The sequence below is a fragment of the Pan paniscus genome, chromosome 11 (assembly GCF_029289425.2).
Source record: "Pan paniscus chromosome 11, NHGRI_mPanPan1-v2.0_pri, whole genome shotgun sequence".
NCBI lineage: Eukaryota > Metazoa > Chordata > Mammalia > Primates > Hominidae > Pan > Pan paniscus.
In genome coordinates this window covers 73,777,629-73,802,684 of record NC_073260.2, presented here as the reverse complement: position 1 = coordinate 73,802,684, position 25,056 = coordinate 73,777,629, and the positions used below count along the sequence as shown (strand labels likewise).

At 36.9% G+C, this 25,056-nt stretch overlaps 1 protein-coding gene across 1 annotated transcript in view; it reads right to left on the bottom strand.

Annotated features, from left to right (window-relative positions):
* Positions 1 to 25,056, bottom strand: part of RORB (RAR related orphan receptor B) — a 195,565-nt gene that overhangs the window by 55,607 nt on the left and 114,902 nt on the right. Inside the window, exons 2-3 of the mRNA XM_003822192.6 lie at positions 6,988 to 7,073; positions 2,573 to 2,714 (exon numbers count right to left, since the gene is read on the bottom strand). Coding sequence (XP_003822240.1) covers positions 2,573 to 2,714; positions 6,988 to 7,073 — 228 coding nt within the window. The remainder of the gene's footprint in view (positions 1 to 2,572; positions 2,715 to 6,987; positions 7,074 to 25,056) is intronic.

The following is a 25,056-nucleotide window of genomic DNA, read 5'->3' as shown; positions in this document are numbered from 1 at the left end:
AAGAATGAAAATCCAGTGTTTTCAACAGTTATTTTAAGCTATTTCCTAGTGGCCACATTAAGCAGCCAGGTATGATGAAATAAACATTCTTGGAGCCTAATTGACAGAGAGCAAATGCATATACCAAAGTGAAGATGCCACTTTATCTCTGAGGGAAGTAGGGGGCTGTAGAAAGCAGTTAGGTATGAGGGCACCTCACTTTGGCTATTGGTACAATTTCTAGAGCACTTTAAGAATATTTGCTGAATCAGAAGAAGGTAGGGATTCTTCTGATTCAGAAATAACCTTGCCTTTCATTCTTGAGCCTTTACTAGACATAGGTAATCAACCATAATTTCAGGGCTTTTGATTCATTCAATACTACATACTAGGCAATACTTATCAATAGGAGATAAAACCTATTCAGCTTCCCTGGTATTAGCATAATTTACTTGGCATAAGGCACCCTTTCTAATCAAGGTTCAGACCAAACTTTCTCTGTATGATATAGTGAAGAGGCAGCTTTTTCTCTTAGAGAGAATCATTTGTTTTCTCTTCTGCTACAGCCCCTTCTTCTCCAGATTCCCCACCCCACCCACACCCCCCTGACCATTTCTCCTCATGATAAATTTCACATAAGATGTGCTTAGGAGGCATTTTTGAAGATGTTCCCGGCAGCCTCAGGATTGTCTCTGGACCTAAAGTTGAAATGAATCATTATTCTTAATCCTCAGTGTCCTTAGACACTATATTGCTTTTATTTGCATAGAGGTTTATGTGCTGCAATGAATTCCTTCCTCCTTGAGAATAAATTGTGGCTCTGTTAAATGACCCTCCCATCCTCCCGACACATTTCTTTTATGTTACGGGATTCAGACCATCTAAATTTTGTGGGCTGATGTCACTAAATCTGTTGAATCTGCCTGGGATCATATATTCATCTCTTGCCCATGATTCTGTTCACCAGCACAGACTCAGACCTGCTCTTCCAGAAAGATACTTCCTTTTATTATAGGAAGAAGTAACAAAATCAAATACCCTATGGCTTATCTCTTCGCACAATTATTAATGGAGCTTTTCGGATACTGCGAATTAAAGTGCTACCTACTGCCACATGGTAGAAATGAAGTGCAAAGTCATCAACTCAGATTCCCATATAATTACATGAAATAAGTATCAAAAACTACTTAATCCTCTCTCTTAATTTATTTGCCTTGATTATACAGAAGTACCCATTGCTATAAATTTATCTTTGGAGTAAATATATCTGGTTAGTGAGCCAAGTAAAACAAGTAAAACAAAAAAAAATCAGTTAATAGAAAAATTTTGGAAACCTCGTCTTTGTAGCTTTAGAAGCTACCTATAAACTGAAGGGTTTCAGGTCAGATTCTTTTTTTTTTTTTTTTTTTGGTCAAATTTGTTTTATAGGTGTACTTTTCTGCAGGACAAGTTTAGATGGATTGGGAATTAGAGAAAAGGTAAAGAATCTAATCACTCACGAAATCCCTTTATACTAAATGCATGCCAATTATTCACATTTCTTTAAAATTTGGAAGTTTCTTGTTTTGTGTGTGTCTATACAGCCTTGAATTTCACTAGAGGGAGTGCGACCAGAGGCCCAGAATCCACACTGACTGACATAAAGACAGAAAGTGTCAGGGCATTGTCTATGTCTTAGGCTCTAGGTAGAAGGGATTTCCATCGTTTATTCAACAAACATTTAGGTGTGTGCTTTTAAGCAGAGCCTGATGTTTTAGTGGGAACAAGACAGAAATGGCCCCAGGATTCAGGGCCACTCACTGTATGATACAAGGGTGATGTGTCCAATGTCAGCAGGGAAAGAATTACTTTGGATGAATGAATGAAAACGGAAAACAAAGCTAGGTGAAACTCTTCGTTCATCTTGTTTGAGTTTATTTGTACTCTTTCATTACTCTAAGATGTTCCCTTGGGAAGCCAAGCCATTCAGTGTGGGTGGGCGTCAAGGTGGAGTGTAGAAGGTATGACATTCTGAGGAAGACATCACCTACACAGCCTTTCTAAGACTTGGACTTCGCTCTAGCCTTTGGAAACTTCATTATGGGCTCAGATAGTCCAATTCCTCCTCTGGGTAGCTATGACCAGTCAGCAGGACTTCCAGGCTTCCCATAGAGGCATATGCAATTCCTTAGTGTCTCCACATAGTAAGCAAGCCCAGTCAGACCCGCCCAGTGAACATACTCAGATGTGGTCCTGGTTTGCTTAGGACTTTCTGGTATTATCTCTGAAAGTCTCATGTCCCAGGAAATCCCTAATTTGCAAGCAAACCTAGACAGATGGTCACCTTCAACCTAGGCCTATGTGGCTTGCACTAAACCTAGTTAGCACAAGTTGCTCCCTGAGCTACGGTAAAGTCTGGGCTTTCTTATTTCATAGGCAATGCTCTATTTTTGTATATTCTTACTTTTCCTTGTAATGCACTACCAGCACAGTGATTTTCTTTTCTTCTTATCCCCAATTCCCTCATCTAGAATTCTTCCAGCAGCTTAAATAGACTCCAGCAAAGCATCCATTTGAAAGGGCTTAAGTAAGAAACAGGAAGGTAATGTCTTACCATCTCTTGACATTCCTAGGGCAAGACACTTCTGCAGTCGGCAGTGTTGGCAACGGTTTCTGTTCGTTCTGTCAATTAAACAGTTTCTCTGCCTTGGGCAGGAATAAGAAGCATTGTTCTGCTGGCTCCTCCTAAAGAATCCCTTGAGGGAAAAAGAGAAGGGGAGGGAAACAGATTTATAAGAAGGGAAACAGAGAACATTAATGTATACATTTGCTACATTTTCTACAGTGAACATAACTGAGTTTAATTTTTAAAGCTCTTTGGATACCTTTTCTTGTATGGCTTGCAGATATTTCTGCTGGGGAAAATAGATGCTATCTGCAAAGATATGAGGGTATCATTCATTTACCCATTCACTCATTCATTCATTCCTTGAATCAATGTTTGCTAAAGACATTTGCAGCTGCGCTGTTCTATGCAGAAATAAACAGAAGTTTCTGCTCTGCAAAGAGCAGTGGGGAAGGAGTAGCAAAGGAGATTACTAAACCAAACATGACAGAACTTGATGGGAAAAATCACACAGGTTTGTGTCAAGTGCTGTGGTGGTGAGGAACTTGAGGTATTGGTAAGAAAAAGCAACACTGAGGAGTATGCACTACTGTTTTCTTAGTTTCTAAGATGTGTTTTTCCCCACCATAAAATTTTTGAATTTGGCTCGAATGCAGCTGAAAAGTGTCTTTTTTTTTTTTTTTTTTTTTTTTTTTACTTTTTGAGGTGTCTTGCTATGCTGTTCACGCTAGAGTTCAGTGGCTATTTGCAGGCAGGATCATAGTGTACTGTGGCCTCAAACTCCTAGACTCAAGTGATCCTCCTGCCTCAGACTATAGCTGGGACTACAGGTGTGTGCCACCGTGATTGGGTCTGGAAAGTTGTTTTTAATAATCAACCACACCATTGAAAAAAGAAAATATTATATATAAGCTGTCTAACAACAAAAAGTACTAAGTAAAAACTGAATGAATGGTCTCTACTTGGCCTCAGGCTACTCAGTGTAAGATGTCTTCATGCAAGTACATTTGGGTTCATCAGGTACAAAATGAACTGCCAGTGACCATACACTGCTTGTCTAAATAAATCCACAGCTGAGTTGATTTTTAAAAGATTTCTCCTTAGTTGTCTTATAGAAAACTCTATTGGGGAAAATAAGCATTTTCTCGAGATAGATAAGTTATCATTCGTCCATTCACTGACTCATGTAATCGATTTCCCTAATTACTCTTTGCTTTTGAATTGTCTAGAGCAAAAAAGGAAAAGTGCAACGTGTCATGAGCAAAATCATGGTCTACATTAAGCTTTCTAAGAGAAATTTTGGGAAGAGATATCCCATAGCATCATCTTTTGGATGGAGGAAGTCTAGAAAAGTTCAGGAATGGTAGATTCAATGCCTATCTTGCAAAGAAGCCTGGAATAGATCCCCTGACTTCCCTCAAACAGCTTCTGTGTTTCCTCAACTATCTACAGGATGAACAAGCAGGGCCAGGGCTAGGTACGCCTAGTGAGGCAAACACCTTGCCCACAACATTTAAAGGTCGTCTAAAATTTTTGTAATTAGAAAATACAATATTTTAACACAATGTGTTAAAAATCTACATTAATGCAAAAATACCCAATAGTTTAAAGAAAGGATCTGTGTTATTCATTCTCCTTTTGTCTTCAGCTCCAATATGGCTCAGTGTGGCACTGGTGAAGAGAGCTTGATCAACCTGTGAGGAAACTCAGACACGGAGGTATGGCCGAGCATCTCCTCAGAGAGAGAGAGAGTCCCAACTGGCTTAGCCATTCAACAGGGACTAGTTTCATCCCTATAGATCCAAGTGCATTCCTTATTTAATAAACCAGTGATTGCAGAATGAGACATCTGACTGTCCAGTTTGACTGAATTCATGGAGCATCTTAGAATGGAGATCAAACGTAAGCTCCCAGGGATTGAAATGATGTACTTTATATACCATGAAAACTGTCAGGAAGCATAACCTCAGCCCATCAGTCTTGATTAAAGATGACTTGAAATTTACATTTTAAGACAGAATTGTGTGGTTTTTATCTTTGGATACTCTAGTGCTACTTAGCAAAAGAGTTGACAGGACAGAAAAGACTTTTCTGAAGTCACAGCTACAGCCCTAATTTAAGACCAATTTGACATTAATTACGACTCGTTTCTTGCTTATCTGTTGCTCATTATTGCAAATGAGGTTTTTGGCATGAAAAAGAGATTGCGTTCCAAATTTTATTGAATGAATAGAAATTTGAATAAGTGCACAAGCTGAATTGATGTTATTTAGAATGGGTTGTTTATGTTGACTTGAAAACAGTATTATGAAAACTCAGAGGTTGATACTGAATGTGCTGACATTGACATCAAATTCTGAAGAGAATTTTTAAGTTCTGTATTTGCAGAAAAAAGTAGCATATTTACAAATGTGGGTTTTTTCCATGAATTTAAAAAAAATAGTGTGGTGTACAGTGCCATTTTGACTAAAACCTCAGAGTATGCTTCATAATAACAGCATAATTTCTTTGATTGTGGATTCTTCCTTTAAATAGAAAAGATGACACTTGTTCTTGGCTATTGGCTTGCTGGGTTATATTTGTGCACTAGTTAAATTTTTTTGGAAATTACTGTTTAAAATATTTTGCTTTTTAACTTGAACATATCCCCATCTTTTGAAATCACACATTTTTCAGATAGAGCTTATACAATCAAATGCCAAACATCTCCATTTTGATATTGATCTAAAAATCAGTTTTAGTAGATATTATGTAAACCAGAGCTCTCAAGATTGCATAACAAGCCAATAGAATGGTAGAAATACTTTCAATGGAGAGGATTCTGACTCCTAAACTATTACTGTTTATGAAGAAAACTATTTGTCTATCTGCCTAGAGGAAGTAATAACTTATTCAAGGAGGGTAAAAAATTGCTGACATAATTTTGTTTTCTTGTTTATTCTTGATGAGTTGAAAAATTGCATTAAAGTGGACAACATGCAATTCTTAATTATAGATCTGCAGAGGAACAGAATGTGAAGAACATCTCACGATATTCACAAATAGATTATCACTAATCATCTTTAAAGTAGAGCAGTGTGTTGACAGGTTAGTACGTTAATATCATGCTCCTTCTTCTTCCCTCTCCCACTTTATTCTTACTTATTTCTTTTTCTTTTCTTCACTCCAGTTTTAATTCCAAGACTCATGCCTTTTTGAGACCATTAGGAAGGCATTGTCAATTTATCACACAGTACCAGTATTTGACAGTTACAGTGTGTTTTGCCTTGTTTATATTTGAAATCCTGTTTAAGATTAAGATTAGATCTTAGACTCTATGACTGTACTACACTTCCTTCAGTTTACTGGCCTTAAAAGAATAATTCACTTTGCTTGCTTCTTTGATCAAAAATATAATTGCTCTTGCCAATAACTTTACCAGCATATTACCTTTCCTTCCCAGACTGTGGCTGCATTTTATTTGTTCTGGTTACACATGGTCCTTTAGCGTTAGCTATAGAACTGTTTTGATTTCCCCTGGCTATTATGTCTCTCACACTCACTTTCTTTCCTTCTAAGGATTCATTATTAAAACTTACTGTTAAATTTCAACATTCTCTTATTTCAGATTAAGTCTATGTTTACTGCTATTCCTCCAGCTCTTTATTTAAGAAAGCAGCTTGCTCACAGGAATTAGTTTGCCACGGGAAGGATGAGTGGAATCTGTCTGGAAGTGGAACACTGGATTGAGACTGAAAAACCCCATGTTTTTGGCCATGCTCTGTTCTTTACTGTCTGAATCAATGATGTTGATCAGATGACATAATCTTGTTTATACCTCAGGACCTCATCGGAAAATGAAGAGGTGGGTGGGGGCAGGTGAATTTTAGTCGATTTAGAGTTAATCTCGTCGGCTTCTAACATACCATGCTTCCAGTTTTCTTTTCTTTTCTTTTTTTTTTTTTCCTGTAACATGAGAATAAAGGATGGCCATATGCATATTGTAGCTGTTACCTTGACTTCCTCTTTCTCAAGCAGAAAGTTAAATATATACCTACTAGTTTATAATCTTTATTTTAACCTTTAGTTTTTTCATATAGTAATAAGTGCCTTGGAATTTACTGGAGACAATACTGCTAAAACAGCAAGAGTCAGTGTTTGTATCTCTGTAAATGTGAATAATCCAAGGTTTTAAATACGCATCCATTTTTAAGGAGCTGCTGACCAGTTAGACAATAACAAAAAGGTAAAAGGCAAAAGAACAGAAAATCAACCCTCCCACCCACCACGCAAGAATTCCTGAATGTCAGCAGCAGGCAGAAGGATCCTTTAGCCAGCCTTCCTTAAAAAGGTGTCACCGCATCTTGTAAGGTACACAGATGCCTGAGGCAAATACAGAACCGTGCTGTATGAAAGTCCCATACCTTGCAGCCTTCACATGTGATGACTCCGTAGTGGATCCCAGAGGACTTATCGCCACAAATTTTGCATGGTATCACTTCAATTTGTGCTGAAAGGAGAAAACAGACATTTTGAGCATACAGAAGTTTTCTTTCTCCTTTCACTCTTCCTATCTCTCTCCCCATCTATCTCTGCCTTGATGTTTGTATTTGAAAATACTCGGGTGTGAGCGGTGGTGTGGGAGTCATCCATTAGTATTTGCATGGCTGTCCTAAGCTTCTTCTAAGTCAAAGTACGTTTCTCTGCCACAGTTTGCTTCGTTTTTCTCAAACTAAAAAAATACAACCAGAAACCAGTTTTCCAGTCTTGCATTCACTGTTTTCTCCTTTGTGAATTTGACCTTAAAAGTAGTGGGACTCAAAAAGCCTTTGAACCCACGGCTTTTCTTTTCTTATTTTGCACTTGAAACATTAAGTTACTGAGATCTTTCACATGGCCTTACCTCAGTGATATTTAAAATAAATACATAAATAAAGCAAAACTCTGGGAGGGAGCAGTGCATGGTAGCTTTATACATTGTGTGGCTGGATGTTTACTTACAAAAATGTCAATAATAAATCAGTCCAATATTTACTGAGCATGCTGTATATATTCTCTAAAATAATAAAGGCTATTGATGGAGGATAACATATGCTAATGATACTAATAATCTAATTAATAAAATGAAATTAATACATGGAGAAATCAGGATAAATTATGAGGGTACTAAATATGAATTCAATACAAACTGAAATAGTTTCATTGGAGATGAAGGCATTTTTGTTGATTCTGAAGATCGTGTAGGATTTAATTAGGCCGAAGGGAAAGGCAAAGGGCATTTCTGTTGGCAGAAGGGAAATGAAAAAAGATTGGAGGCCTGGGATGATTGTGGATTGTGATCATTGAGACAATAACTTGGCTATAATGTAAATTTAGGTCAGATGATTGGCTAGAGGGTTGATGCCAGATTATGGAGTTCCTGGGGTTAGGCAGAGAGGTTTTCATCTGATCTCACTGGCCATAAGGAATCAACGAAGTGAACAGGGTAAAGAAACGATCAAAGTAACTCACCTTAGAAAGGTGAGTTTGGCAGGCTACCCATAAACAAGCAGAAGACCAACTAAAGATTACTTCTAACTTGGGTGTTAGGAAATAAAAACATGGCTTATTACATAAGTGGTAGGATAAATGGAGAGGAAGATGTAAATAGAAAGATGGTTCAAAGGCAGAAGCTAGATTATATGATTAAAAAAGGGAACCGATATGGAAACGAAGAGTCAAAGGTGACTCCTAGTTTCCTAGCCAAGAGGCTGAGATAAGGTAGTAAGTTGGACAGAAATGGGGTTGTTGGTAAGGCAGTTACTTTGGTGGAATATGGTGGGGCATGGGATTTCTATTTTCTATGTGTGCAATTTGGTGTAAAGTCCTGTATATAGAACCTCTTGGTAAGATGATTTTAAATAATCAGCACACAGGTTATGGATGGATCCATGAGACAAAATTTATTTAGAATGTAGTGATTCCTATGTCTGATAGTATTCTAAGAGTTGTTAAAATTATACACACTAGAAGATCTGCTATTTCCTCTTCCAATTTAAAATAATTATGCAAAATATACTTCAAAATGCTTTGTATATCAATCTGCCACTTGGATGCTTTTCTACAGTTTCTCACTCTTGCATATACAAAACAAATAAATGCAAGACATTGCCCTCTTTTTCTTATTATTTTACATTTTTAAAAAAAGACAATACTTAGCTTTAGGGCAGTACATTGAATTTTTAAAAAAGTAAATATTTCACAGAAATTTCAAATCATCTTTGTAAGCAAAAAAACCTCAGTGTTGTGTGCCTATTTTTCATGTGAAAAAATTGAGGATCCAGGTTAAGTTCTGCTTTTGAGGTGATTTGGGAATTGACAACCAGAAATTAGCTAAATATCCTGATACTTCATTCAGTAACCATTCTCTGACTTCCACACAGACAAAATAAGATTACAGTTTTAAATTCCTATATTACTCCAATAGCTCCAGCTAAAGAGCTAATGATAAAAAAACAGAAGAGACAAAGTCACCTCTAAAATACTTGTGAGACTAAGTACACATTTCTATTCATTTCTTTTTATTTTAGCTTTTAGATTACACGAGCTAGTATTTGTTTTCAAGATTTTGTGATAGGAGAAAAATATGAGATTTGATGTTATTCTATTCTGTCCTTCTGGACTCCAGTCCTTAGTCTGTTAATGATTGGAGCCACGGCCAAGATAAAATATCTGATCTTATGTTTTCTAGTTTATAAAGCTTAACTGACAAACTTCATAGATTTGTGAGGATCAAACAGATATTTTATGTAGAAGCACCTTGTACAATGCTGAAGAGCTAGGAAATGTTAGTCTTCATTATCATCATCATCATCACATCAATCATTATTGTTAACTGGTTTTCTAAAACTTTTGGACACAAAATATGACAAGCCACATTATTATTCCTTTATCAAAGATCTTTTCATTTAAAAATAATCTAATAAATGACACAGCAAGTCATTTGTACTATGGTTTTTTTTTTTAGCAATAACCTTTCAAATGTTGGATTTTTATAACGATTACAAAATTGACTAAAAATCTCAGTTATCCATTGTATAGTTTTTAGCTTATATAATATTAAGTCAAAGGTTCTCTTTGCATAAATTACTCCCCAGGGAGTAGCTTACACGTGGGGAGAATCTGCTTCTATAAGTTCTTAATTATAAAATGATCTAACTTTAAAGGAAATGAAAATAGAGATAATTTGCCCCCTGGGGTGTGACAAGATGTTTTTGAAAGCCACAGAGGTTATCTTACACAACTTTGGAAATACAAATGAGATAAGGAACATTTGATAGAGCATCTGCATATTTATACATATTTATAATCCAGGCTCAACATGTAATCCTGAAGAACTATAAACATCTTAACAACATTTTTAAAGAGAAATAAGTCACTTAAAATGGTATATGTGTACAGCTGTGTGTGGAAAGGGGTTATCAGTTTGGAAATCTGTGACCATTTTAACTTATTGCAATATAATAAATCATCTGAGGTTTATGATAGGTAAAGGTAAATTTAAGTCATTTAAAATACTAATTCTTTTCATTTTCTCTCATGTAAGGAAATAAACTGCTTCTGAGCTGCAGCTTTATAGTTTATACTTTTTTTTTTTTTTTTGAGATGGAGTCTTGCTCTGTTGCCAGGCTGGAGTGGAGTGGCGCGATCTCAGCTCACTGCAACCTCCGCCTCCCTGGTTCAAGCGATTCTCCCACCTCAGCCTCCCCAGTAGGTGGGACTACAGGTGTGCGCCACCATGCCCAGCTAATTTTTGTATTTTTAGTAGAGACGGGGTTTCACCATGTTGGCCAGGATGGTCTCAATCTCCTGACTTTGTGATCCGCCTGCTTTGGCCTCCCAAAGTGCTGGGATTACAGGTGTGAGCCACCATGCCCGGTCTATACTATGTGTTTTATAAAGCACATCTTCCAGACAGCATTTCACAAACTGATTAGAACAACAAATCCCATTATTTCTCCAATGCCTGCCATTTCTCAATATCTTGCCACTATAACAGGCATAGGCTCTTGTGGAATTGTCTTACAGTGAATACAGATCTAGTGACATGCTGTTGACTACGGTTTCCAACTGAACATCTTGGGAGGATTTGGTTGTTTGGACCTCACCAGCTGTTACAATGAAGGTTATAGAAGGAAACTGAAGAAAGAGTTTGACCTTTGTATTTTGCTTGACTCATGGATTTATTCAACAATAGTATTCCCTAAGAGACAAACTTAGAGGAACTGAAATGCCCTGAGAGATGGCTTGAGTGAGGTTTATTCATTTTTCATTTTTTCAATTTCTTAGATATTCATTTCACTTATATTTTTCTATTGGTAATCCTTTGTGGAGACTATAGTTAAAATGTTATGTATTAATTAATATTTTTGTTTATAAAATCAATGCTATATAATTTTATCTTTTTTGAAACAATATTATGACAGTGTCAAAGAGTGTCATGAAAGATTTAAAATAATTTGCTGCTTTACTTTATATTAGAACAATTGATGAAGTACAATTAGTTTACTATCTAGTGATCTGGCAGGCAGATCCTATTCAACAATTATGGAATAAACAAAATTTCTCTCCCTCTTTGAAGATGGCAATTCTCTCCCCCGAGCTCCCCCTGAAAACCCCTTCTTTGTTTAGAGTTCCTTGCCACAACTTTGCACAAAACTACCATGTTTTCACTTCTTCCTGCGTGTCAAAACACACACATTTTTAGTTCTGCCCCCTCAGAACCTCCGCTAGTAACAGCAGGTGTTAAGATTATATAAACTAATCCAGCTAATGAGTTAACTAGAAAATGCATCACATTGATTCAACAAAATACCTTAACTCTTAAAAGCATCCATTAAGAATGGTAATAATAACAGACTTTTCACGTAAGTTCTGGTTGGAGGTAACATTTTTACTGTGTTTGTTCTTATGGCTCTCAATTCTCACCATTCCAACTCTTACAATTCAACTTGGCCATTCCTATATTCTGGGCATTTTAAATCCATTGAAGAGAGGGACAAGATCATACTTTGTTTTCTATGGTGTCTAAAGGAGAATTTTTATAACTCCTTGAAGTAGTGGTTCTAAGTGTTTTATTTATTTCAGTACAACCACGAGATTTGATATACTCCTTCTTATAAAAGAGGCAATAAGCAATATTAATTTTTTTTGAGACAGGGTCTCACTTTGTCATCTAGGCTGGAGTGCAGTGTTATTGTAGCTCACTGCAGCCTCAAATCCCCAGACTCAGGGGATACTCCCATCTCAGCCTCCTGAGTATCTGGGACTGTGGGTGTGCACCACCATGCCTGGCTAATTTTTACATTTTTTGTAGGGACAGACTCTTGCTATGTTGTCCAGGCTGGTCTCTAACTTCTGGCCCCAAGTGATCCGCTTGCCTTGCCCTCCCAAAGGGCTGGAATTACAGGCATGAGCCACCATGCTGGGTCTGATTTTTCATATTTGGGATAAAGAGAATGAACCAGAGATTGTGGGGGATATATATTTTGGAAAAGGCCCCCAAGTGATTCTTGTATATGATGAGGCACCCATTGGGAATTAAATGAGTTAAGTTATTAGCTAGGAATTTTCTCTACCACATAAATCACCTGTGAAGGTGGAAAAACCCAGGGACAGGCCAGATCTGAACATTTTAAAGAGTCACCAGGAATTCTCTCTGTTTTCTCACTTTTGGTTTGGGGCTATACTTGTAGCATCTTTGTTTTCTGCTCTCTTTCTTTTTTTTTTTGCCTTAAGGACATCTGACCCGGCTATGATTCCTGGACACCGGACACTGTATTCCTAGACACAGACTACATTCTAGGACATTGGATTCACCTGTTAGCTTCTGTTTCCCATAATTTTACAGTTATGCTAAAAGTGGGCAGTGCAATTAAATCTCTTAATGTCTGAGTAAAGCACAATTTACACATGTAGAAATTTCCAATAAAGATGACTATTTTGGTTAAAAATCCTTTTGCAGATGGTCTCAGTAGCCCAAGTTGTATCTCATCTACCCAAATTGTATCTCATCTACCATCTGCGACAAATCCAAGTTAAAAATCTCTGTTTGTACTCTTTCCCTCTCTCACTGGCAGACTGATAAGTATCTATCTCTATTAGGCACAAAATATTCTGATGTCACCTAATAACAAAGCCAAAGGTCTGTGATGCAGCAGGTATCCCTGGGAACCAGTTCCACTGTAACTGTGATTCATCAGACAGTAGCCCCAAGGTTGGGATGGGATAGGATCTTGGAAAAATAAGATCCTCAGAGGACAAATATAAAAGTCTTGAACTTCGGCTGCTATACCATGCTAGAAGGTGGTGATTCTAAAAGATTCCTGTTATTGGATTGTGCCCATGTGTATCTCATCAGTGCAGAGTGCATCTCAACATCAGCTTCCTGTCTAAATATATAATATGGTGCATGAAATTCAGTGCACTCTAATTTCTACTATAACACTCTCACGTCTATCAGCATCTGGGGTCTTCTCTGTAATACTCTGGGTGGTGGGCTGTGTGAGTTTTCTGTTCCAATGGCTGATAGCTCCTAAATAACTTAAAGATACATTTGGCTTTATATTATTTTAATTCCCTATACCATTTATCATCGAAAGTTAGATTAAGAAAAAAATTACTACCATATGATAATGACAAAAGAAGATCATTTTCAAAGGCATCATGTGTAGGATTATCACAATAGAGGCTGATTTATCTTACATATGAACATTTACCCCTGAAGTGTTTGCTCACTCCCCAGAGGACTGAAACAACAGAACATGAGACCAACAAATAACGACAGCAATTAGTATAATCATTAAGAGAAAATACTGATAAGTTAAATATTCCCCTTGTAAACAAAGTAAATCACTTTATAAGTTGTAGCGGCTTTGAACTCATACTTTAGGAATTAATTCCCATTAAATTCATATTTTCCTGTCAACATTTTAATTATAATGGGATAACTTGTGTGTGGGACCCGACGTTATTCAGGTTGAGTGAATGTCTTTTCGACCACTCAAGGTGTGGTCCACAGAACAGTGGCACTGGCATCTCCGGGGATCATGGTAAAACTGCAGACTACCACGACTCACTCAAGACCAGCTGAATCAGAATTTGCTTTAGAATGAGATCCCGAGGCTAGCATTCGAGTTTGAGAAGCACTGTTCTGTGATGTCCAGGTAGCCACAGTTTTAGCAACTGTAAGAACTGATGGAATTTTAAATTTCCCTGGATTCTGGAAAAGTGGTCTCTGCTTTTGCCTTTTAGGCATTTCCTTTGGATTATAAAGGCAGTAGGATAATTGAAAGATTAGAAGAAAATAAAAAAAAAAAAAGAGAGAAAACTCTGGCCACTAATTGACAAGGCAGAAAAAAGAGAACACAGCATATTCCAGAAATATCTTGCGTTACTGTAATTAACACCCAGTGTACCAGGCTTCCTTTGCAGATTTAATGATTGTTACCTGCACCCACATTTTCTCCGCATTCTAGCAATGTTTGGTAATGGCACCTCCCTCTTCTGTACACTCACTCTTGCGGTTGTGGCTACTAGCTTGCTCCTTGGATACTCAGTACTGACAAAGGCTCTCTCGAAACGGTTAAAAACCATACAGTTTTTCTATTTTAAAAATTGAATGGTACTTCTTTTGATAAAGGTAAGGGAGATCAAGCAGTTTTTTGAAACCAAGCAATGAACTCATTTTGGCTATTCACGGTAGTTCTGGAAATCCAACATGTGAAAAGCTGTCCTGTCTCATTGAGGCAGATTAGTTAACACGGAGTTCAATGGTCATGATGGATATTTATGGCATTCCTCTCATCTGTTGTGTGCTGTCCTGAGACTTGCTGACTCAAAGTGTGGTCCCTGACCAGTAGCATTGGCCTTCCCTGGGTGCCTGATAGACATGCAGCATTTTGCTCCTACCCTGGGCCTATAAGAATCTGGGTTGTGGCTGGGCACGGTGGCTCATGCCTGTAATCCCAGCATGTTGGGAGGCTGAGGCGGGTGGATTACCAGGTTAAGAGATCGAGACCATCCTGGCCAACATGGTGAAACCCTGTCTCTACTAAAAATACAAAAATTAGCTGGGTGTGGTGGTGCGCACCTGTAGTCCCAGCTACTCGGGAGGCTAGGGCAGAAGAATCGCTTGAACTCGGGAGGTGGAGGTTGCAGTGAGCTGAGATCACATCACTGCACTCTGGCCTGGGCGACAGACTGAGACTCTGTCTCAAAAAAAAAAAAAAAAAAAAAAAAAAGAATCTGGGTTGTAACAGCATCTCTGTGATTCATATACACGATAACATTTCAGAGGTTCTAAAAAAGAGGAAAGCAATACATTCTATAATTTACCCCTCAGGATCTCCATTCCCAAACCTCTCCTCTCTGTGAAGAGAACTTTATTTATTTCTCGCTCTCTATATGAAGACATGTACTCTACTTGATAGCTCATTTTATCCAGTTATGAAAAGAAGAAACAGAATTATTTGCTTCAGTAAATAAAACTCGTCTGTCTTTAGTTCCTTATTTTTTTTCTAAACCCCTTTCTCTAGCCTACATTTAGTTTAAACCTTCAACAGGAAGCTCGTGATTACACAGCATCACCTTCACTGAAGGACAGGGATGGGGCACACCACAAAACCAGGTCTCAGAGATAATTTAGAATGACCAGGCAGAGTTTATTCCTTGGAGAATAATTCAAAAAGAGCAAAATATATCGTTTCAGAAAATGAAAAAAAAATACAACTTTTCTATGTTAAAAATAAAATTGCATTAAGAGAATGGAGAGACGTCAGGACTGAGAGAAAATATTGTGAAACATGTATGTAATAAAGTACTTGAATCCAAAATATACAAAGTGCTCTTAAAATTCAAAAAGTGGCAAAATATCTGAATAGACACTTAACCAAAGAAGATTTATGAATGGAAAATAAGCATATGAAAAGATGCTGAATATCATATGTCATTAAGGAATTGCAAATTAAAAGCAATGAGGTGCCACTATAAACCTACTTAAAAAACTGATAATACCAAATGCTGGAGAGGATACAGAACAAATGGAATGTTTGCTTATTGCTGCTAGGAATGCAAAATGGTACACCCACTTTGGAAGGCAGTTTGACAGTTTCTTACAAAGCTACCCATAGTCTTACCAAACCACCTAACAATTGTGTGCCTAGGTATTTACCACTGAACTGAAAACTTATGTCCACATGACAACGTGCACACAAATATTTATGGCAACTTCATTCATAATTACCCAAAACTGGAAACAACTAAGATGTCCTTCAACAGGTGAACAGACAAACCAACTGTGGTACATTTGTGCTTTGAAATATTATTTGGCAATACAAAAAGAGCTATTAAGCCACGAAAATATATGTTGGAAACTTAAATGGATATTACTGAGTGAAACAAGACAGTTTGATTCCAGCTACATAATATTTTTCAAAGGGCAAAACTACAAAGATAATTTAAAAAATCACTAGTTGCCATGGGTTTGGAGTGGAGGAAGAGGATGAAGGGGTGAAGGGCAGGGAATTGTTAGGGAAGTGAAACTCTTCTGTACAATACTGTAATGACAGATACACATCATTACAGATTTGTCAAAACCTATAGAATAGTACAACACAAAGAATAAATGGTTAATAATAATGTATCAGTATTGGTTTATAATTGTAACAAGTATGCCATACTTATGCAAAATAACAATAGAGGAAATTGTGTCTGGGGGGTTGGTGAGTGCACAGAACTCTATGTACTATTTGCTCAATTATTTTGTAAATCTAAAGTGGTGCTAAAAATGTTTATTAATTTTTCAAAAAAGTGAATTGCACAGAGGTGCTTCTTTTGCTGGAGATAGTGAGGAGCATCTGAGAGGGTCCAGCAAAGACAAGTAAGGAGTACTTTAAGAACAACCAACTCCCACTGCTCAACTACATGGAAACTGAACAACCTGCTCCTGAATGACTACTGGGTACATAACGAAATGAAGGCAGAAATAAAGATGTTCTTTGAAACCAATGAGAACAAAGACACAACATACCAGAATCTCTGGGACACATTTAAAGCAGTGTGTAGAGGGAAATTTATAGGACTAAATGCCCACAAGAGAAAGCAGGAAAGATCTAAAATTGACATCCTAACATCACAATTAAAAGAACTAGAGAAGCAAGAGCAAACACATTCAAAAGCTAGCAGAAGGCAAGAAATAACTAAAATCAGAGCAGAACTGAAGGAAATAGAGACACAAAAAAACCCTTCAAAAAAATCAGTGAATCCAGGAGCTGGTTTTTTTGAAAAGATCAACAAAATTGATAGACTGCTAGCAAGACTAATAAAGAAGAAAAGAGAGAAGAATCAAATAGACACAATAAAAAATGATAAAATGGATATCACCACCGATCCCACAGAAATGCAAACTACCATCAGAGAATACTATAAACACCTCTACGCAAATAAACTAGAACATCTAGAAGAAATGGATAAATTCCTCGACACATACACCCTCCCAAGACTAAACCAGGAAGAAGTTGAATCCCTGAATAGACCAATAACAGGCTCTGAAATTGAGGCCGTAATTAATAGCCTCCCAACCAAAAAAAGTCCAGGACCAGACGGATTCACAGCTGAATTCTACCAGAGGTACAAAAAGGAGCTGGTACCATTCCTTCTGAAACTACTTCAATCAATAGAAAAAGAGGAAATCCTCCCTAACTCATTTTATGAGGCCAGCATCATCCTGATACCAAAGCCTGGCAGAGACACAGCAAAAAAAAGAGAATTTTAGACCAATATCCCTGACGAACATCGATGCAAAAATCCTCAATAAAATACTGGCAAACCGAATCCAGCAGCACATCAAAAAGCTTATCCACCATGATCAAGTTGGCTGCATCCCTGGGATGCAAGGCTGGTTCAGCATACACAAATCAATAAATGTAATCCAGTATATAAACAGAACCAAAGACAAAAACCACATGATTATCTCAATAGATCCAGAAAAGGTCTTCGACAAAATTCAACAGCCCTTCATCCTAAGAACAACCAACTCCTGTAATTCCAGCACTTTGGGAGGCTGAGGTGGGCGGATCATGAGGTCAGGAGTATGAAACCAGCCTGACCAACATGGTGAAACCCTGTCTCTACTAAAAATACAAAAATTAGCCGGGCATGGTGGTGCACACCTGTAATCCCAGCTACTCAGGAGGCTGAGGCAGGAGAATCGCTTGAACCTGGGAGGCAGAGGTTGCAGTGAGCCAAGATCGCGCCACTGCACTCCAGCCTGGGCGACAGAGTAAGACTCCAACTCAAAAAATAAGAAAAACAACTCAGCCAACATCTACTTATTTTAGGTCACAGTTATGTGCAAAACTAAGTTTCTGTCTTCACAATGAATACTATAATTCTACAGCCACACATGTTTACATCACCTGAATGCAGGGCAGACAGGTGACTGCTAAATAAACCTGGAAGAAGACGATGTTAATATGAACTGGGGGAAGCTGGGAAGGTTTGGTGCTGAGGTGGCTTTTGAGCCAGGTCTTGGAAAGTGAGCAAGTTTCAAGTAGTAAATAGCAATGGGAAAGGGCAATCTTAAAGTTGGTGGTTGAAGAGTGAAAAAGGAAAATCTAATAACAAGAACATAATTTCAGATTACTTGTTTATTTTGGAGACTTAGTTAATGGGGTTAAATGAAAAGTAACTAGTAGCAGAATGCTTCCAGAATTATCAATCATGCCTTAATCTGTAGTCACTAACCATATATCAAGTCGAATCATATGAAATTGCCACCTTTTTGTGCAAAAAATGTTAATATTGCCAATTTCATATAGTTCAACCAAGTATTATTCACTGTATTCTGAGATGCAATTCCTATATTGCATTATTTTCCAGAATAATTGAAAAGACCAAGGATTCAATGCATGCTTGTTAAATATAAATATAAAGCCATTAAATTATCTACTTGGAGTCAGACAATTCAAAGGTTGGGACAATAACCTTTGGCCTTCCACCCCCCACAATATACACACACACACATATACACACACACACGAGCAAAAGTCAAGTAACTAAAGTTTGGTGTAGAAAGCATACACGCTGTTTCTCATTGTGTTCATTGATAGATGCAGTAGAGACTATTCCTGAAGTTCTCAGCACTTGTTCAGAGAGTTTGAAAATAAGTAAAACATGTCTTTTTCTGGTTGGTGGCAAAGAAAGACTAAATCTCTTGAGTGTGTTAAAAAAAGAGACGAGCCAGGACGGCAGAGAAAAGAAGGAGGCTATGTTCTAAAATATAGTGATCAGAACCAATTTCAATGTCTTTGTTTTAGAAAAAAGAAACCTGGTAAAATAAAAGTGACATCATATCTTCTCATGAGGTATGTGAGTGGACTATCACCCCACACTGGGACAATGTCCATGTAAGATTAGAATGTTAGTATTCTACTAACATTTCTCTTCCTAATCTAATAGTAACTTTATTTAACTGGTTCATAACATCTTAACAATTTGCCTGTATTGTTATTTGTCCCTTTTTCACGTTTGCAGACACTTTTGATTTTTAATGTGCCTTTAGCCACTGATGCCCCAAATACTTACATACACAAACTATAGAATATAGGTGAGGTATTTATAGGCATGCGTGTGTGTGTGCGTGTGTGTGTGCATGTGTGTGTGATTGTTTGGATTATCTACAAGAGCTTTGATTTTTTTGAACATAGATGATGCTACAATGACTAAATATATTGTCAATTTCTGCACTGAAAATTACGTTGTTATATAATTTATGTTCCAGCAAATTTGCAATTTAGCCTCCATTGCTTCAGAATTGAATCTTGAAATAAAAGGAAATTATAGAATTAAAGAGATAATTTTAGTTCTTATTTCATCTCTAGAGATAAGAATGACTTCAGAGGTTAGAGAAAGGCATGTTTGAGTTTAGTTTGTCTTTACCCAGGTGGCCTTTTTGAAAAGGAGACATACAGAATTTAAAGGAAAGTATTCTCATTTGCACACCACACCAGAAATTGCTTCAGGAGCAAAATGATAATTTAGAACGTCACTGTAGAAGCTCCCTCTTATAATTTCACCCTACGCGAAATGTCACAAAGGCCCGGTGTCAGTGTGGGACTGAGGTGGAGGCTTAGTCACCCAACAAATGTAGAATTAGTGAATAGCTCCCTCAAAGACTGAAGCGCCTGTTCTGCTGATACTGCACACTTTCTCTAAAGAGATTACCAGCATAATCCTAAATATTATGGGACCCGAGATATCTTATATTTGAGCGCATCAGATCCAGCATGCTGCACCTAATCCCTAACAGCTTTATTCGGTGTTTATGTAAGCTGGTGAAGTTGTTGTATGAACATGTCGACTGTCCCTTATTCCCAGAGACAACATCACTCTGTATAATTGCCACAAAAAGTAGTGAGAAATAACATTATAATTTTCAAATTTCACTTTAACAAATTTCCATCTTTCAAATTGCTTTTTTAACAAGTAGAACAATCTAATGATCTTTTGGAGATCTATACTAATATTTGAATGGAGATACTTACGGTTGTTCCATTTGTTAGCTGTGTTTCTTATACGTTAATTTGTAGCAAGGGCATTTTGATGCTACCATGTAAATTGAATTGGTACAAAAAATTTCTTTTCCATTTTTTAGACATTTGAATTACTTCTAAAGAGGCAGAGTTTTTTTTGCGGGGGGGCGGGTGGTGGGAATATTAGACGAGAAAGAGATTACTGAAAACTAGGAATTACTAAGCCTAGCACCAGGTATTCTACCGTAGGAACTTTTTTTTTTTTTTAAAGCTACAGCTTTAATTTGGGATATTCATTTTAATTCCACTAAAATTTAAGTGGAGAAAGAGAAATATCTGGTTCTCTTTGCAAAATGTAAAAACACATTTGTTCATATAGTTCATTTAAAAAGTGAATTGTGTGTGTGTGTGTGTGTGCACATAAACCCCTAAAATCGGCCACTATGTTTTATGTAATTTTACAGTAGAAGGTAACTTCATGTTTTTTAAACACAAAATCAGAGGAGAAAGAAACATTTCTGTTCACCTGTGAGCCCCTGCTTATTGTGATTCAGACCCAAAGAGGATTAAGTACATAGACGTTAGTATGTCTAGTGTTATTAATTTCTGAACAACAGCAGCAACAATATCCTGAGTAAATCTGTCAGTAGCAAGGATAAATAGTTACTTAAAGACTCCATTGATGTCAGAAATGCAATCTGCTGGTAATAGCTTATTTCACCAATAAAATCTTTAAATGCATATATTTTGAAATTGGTAATTGCACAGAAACAGTATCTACTTTTTTTCCTACAAATACAAGCACCAGGAAGCTATAAGCATTGTGGAAAGATGTGATTCTGAGTTTATATATTTAAAGGAGTTTAGTTTGATCAGGAACTTTTTTGAACAATGCAGTGTTTATATTATTTGAAACAATTATATCAATTTTCATTTTAATATTTCCAACTGTTGTGCATTGCTATCTAGTACTAGCAAGGAAATTACAATAAATCATTTTACCCTGAAATATTCTTAAAACAAGTGCTCCAAATTTGCCTATATTATGAGATAATGTGTGTCTAGAGAATTATGCACTAACTTGTAAAAAATTTAGGAGAAAAACTCAAATGTAATTCACCTCATAGTTAATAATCATTCAACCAAATAGCTATTATGTTTGAAAATATATTTCTTACATATGATAAAGCATCTGGTATCATATATATAAATCAAATAGTTTTTTTTAAACTTAGAAAAATAAAATCAACATGATAGCAATGCTGATGACCAAAATCAAAGCTACAAAACTGTGAGAAGGATGTTCATACGATTAACCTAATGTTAGTATAATGTGGTGGATAACGACTTGAATTTAATCTTGAAACTTATGCATTTGGTAGTTCACTCCAGGATATGACAGTATTTATATATAAATATCTTCTCCAGTGTAAAATTAAGCCTGAGTGACTTGTTTTATTATATACATTCCTGAGTCAGAAAATATTTTGTTGTCCCCACACCTAGCTATCAATTTATTTTGCTGAGAGCTTATAAATGCTTACTTCCTTGCCTGGAGGATGGTCCATACAGCTAAATGTCAGAAGAGAGAAGAAAATGTAAAACTCACCAGTGGCGTCAGCTTTAGTTTTGAGCTGGTTCTCACACATTTTGACGTAGCAATTAAAAGTCTAACTGAAAAATATGACACTTTTCACTGGGGAGGTCTGAAGACTGCCCCTGCGTTAACCCACAACTTCAATCCCAACAGGCTGCATTAATGAGATTAAATGAAAGAGGAGTTAAAGGCACCAACGGCTCCATTTCATTAAGTAAGGGTGAAAGGCTGGCTCAGGCGCAGAAGGTGGGAGGGAGAATATTGGTTTTTCTTTTTGATGCTACTTATTTGCTAAAGAATGCAGCATTTGCTTAATAGCAATCAGCAACTTCAAGATGTTCCCACCCCCAAATTATATAGATACATATAATTTCTGTGCTTAAATTCCCCTTTGTTTTCATCCTTTTGGAAACAGATTCGATATGCATATGGCATGTAACAAAAGTTATCCCTGTGACTATAAAAGTACAACATAAATTTTCTTCAGAATTAGTTTGTCTCAAATTATTTTGGATGAAGGATCGCATCAAGGTATTACCATGTTCCTATTCTGTCAAATATTGGATTACAGTTGTCTATGAAGTAGTTAATACAGCATAGGAGCAGTTTATAGTCTAAGAAAATATGCACACCTAACAGGAGCAGCAGCAGCAAGAGAGCCTGAGCACCAGTGTAGAGACTTAACACCAGGTGACCTCACCGGGCCCCACACCTGAAGTCTAAAGTGACTTCATTTCCCCAGTGTGCCCTGGTGCTCCCACTTGTAAGAATGATGAAGAAACAAAGACAGAAATTTCTGATCCTTGCTAGGAAGGATAAATATATGAATAGGTAAAAATTGCGTTAACTTCCATGGGAACAAAATATGTTCTTTATATGAAAGCAAAATGCCTACATATGTATTAGCTTTATTTAACTTTACTTAGAGTTGCTCAGTTGCTTGCATGATGAATCTCAGATCTTTCTCTTTGCTCTTCTCATCCCCTACCACCTTTGACAGCTCTTGATTTCTTTCCACTAATCACCTATCACAAACCTTTTCTTATTTTTTTAAAAATAAATTTTATTATGTATATTTAAAATATACAACATGATGTTCTAGGACACATGTATTGTACATAGTAAAATGGTTACTATAGTGGAATAAATTAACATATCCATCATCTCACATAATTACCCATTCCTCCTTGTGCCAAGAGCAACTATAATCTACTCATTTAGTAGAAAATACAATACACTATTATGACAAATGGGTTTTTTTTTAAAAAAAGAGGTTGTCTTTTAATTTAAAAAAGTGATATTTGAATATTAAACAAATCATAACATACACAAAGGTATAAAGGGGAAATTTTAATCTCTTTGTGTTAGCCCAACCCTCAGCCCTCCGTACTACCCCACTGAGTTACCCACTGATATTTCCTTGCTTTTTTTTCAGAACAAGTCTATGCACACGCAACCATATAAGTTGGTGGAGTGTAAATTAGTTCAGCCACTGTGGAAAGCAGGTGGATATTTCTCAACTTCAAACAGTACTGTCATTCAACCCAGCAATCCCATTATTGGGTATATACCCAAAGGAAAACAAATCATTCTACCAAAGACACATGCACCCATGTGTTCATCACAGCTTTATTCACAATAGCAAAAACATGCAATCAGCCCAGATGCCCATCAATGGTGGCTTGAATAAATAAAATATGGTACACATACACCATGAAATACTACACAGCCATAAAAATAATAAAATCATGGCCTTTAAAGCAACATAGATGCAGCTGGATGCCATTATCTGAAGTGAATTAACACAGGAACAGAAAGCAAATGGTTTGTTAATCCTCCTTTTATTCCTGTTTTCTCTTAAACATCTCCACTTTTCCCTGGCTTACATTGTAGTAGAACTGCTTTTTGATGGGGAGAAAGGCAAGGGGTGGAGAGGAGGCTGGGAAATCCATTCAAGATTATTTTCGGCATGGTAGAGCTGAACTTAGTGGTTCTCAGCTGTGGATGCCCATTGGAATAACCCAGAGAGCTTAAAAATATTGATGTCCAGGGATTTCCTTCTTACTTTCATTGATTTGTTTGGTGGGGGGCCAAGGCATCTGGAATTTTAAACACTTCTAAAGTAATTCTAATGGGCAGCAGGGACTGAAGACCCTTGGAATGGTCCTCAGAATCACCGGAGACATATGGCGTAGATTCCTAACCCCAGCAACTACTGAGTCAGAATCTGAGGAGGGGTCTGGGAACCTATAGTCATAAGCACTTAGGTATTTGTTACGATTAGATACATTTGGTAAAAACTTTAGCAAAGAACCTTGGGCTTTAAGTTAACACATCTGGTTGTCACTTCTTGGGTAAATTACTTAACTATTTGTACCTCAGGCTACTCATGTCTGAAATCAGATTGTAACACTCATTAAGTCATAAAAGGAGTAAATGTGAAAGTGCTTAATATTGTGTCTGAAACACACTGGGAATTCAGTAAACATAGTTCAATATGAATCTTCATGCCTTTGTTCATCGTGGAGATATGCATTTTGGCTGTTGACTCTGGTTATCATTCATTCTTTCAATATTTATTAATTAATTCATAAGTAATTACTACCATTTGTACTTGGAAATAAATGTGATGAAGCTCACAGTCCAGTGTGTATTTAAATCCTGTGGATTTAATCCTATTTGATTGTTTTCATTGTAATTGTTATTTTTCTGTATTTTACAAGAAATAAAATTCTAACTTAGAAGATCTGTAGGTAATGAGGATAAGTAAGAAAACCATTTAAGAACTTCTTTTTTTTGTCAGAAAGCAAATCGATCTGGGGGATACCAAATATCTGATGTGTTATAGTTCAAATTGTAGACAGAATTGTTCCCTGTGAACTACTTCAAGGTTATTAAATATTAACTTGAGTAAATGAAATTAATAGGCACCATTCATAGGGTGCTAAAAGCCAAGTATTAGGGGTAGAAACTTATACATCTTTATGTCTACTGAGCCTTGATAAAAATCCAGCTCCCGCTCTCGCAACCAGGAAATGGGTACAAAAGAGAATCAAAGGAGAATTAATAGCACAGAGTATGCTTGTCGCCTAGAAACAAAGGGCAGAGTTGGAGATAGGAGCTCAGATAGGAGGGGTGGATCTAGCGTGTGTTCAGGAAAGAAGGAGGATGGCTAGTATGTCTATAAAGTTTCAGTTTTATCACATCACCTTCCTTATCAAAAATTTTCAGCCCTCTAGGTTCCACAAAACAAACCCAAGCTCCTCCTTGGCCTACCTTTCTACAACCCGGGCCAGCTCTGTCTTCAGGCACTCACCTGTGATCCT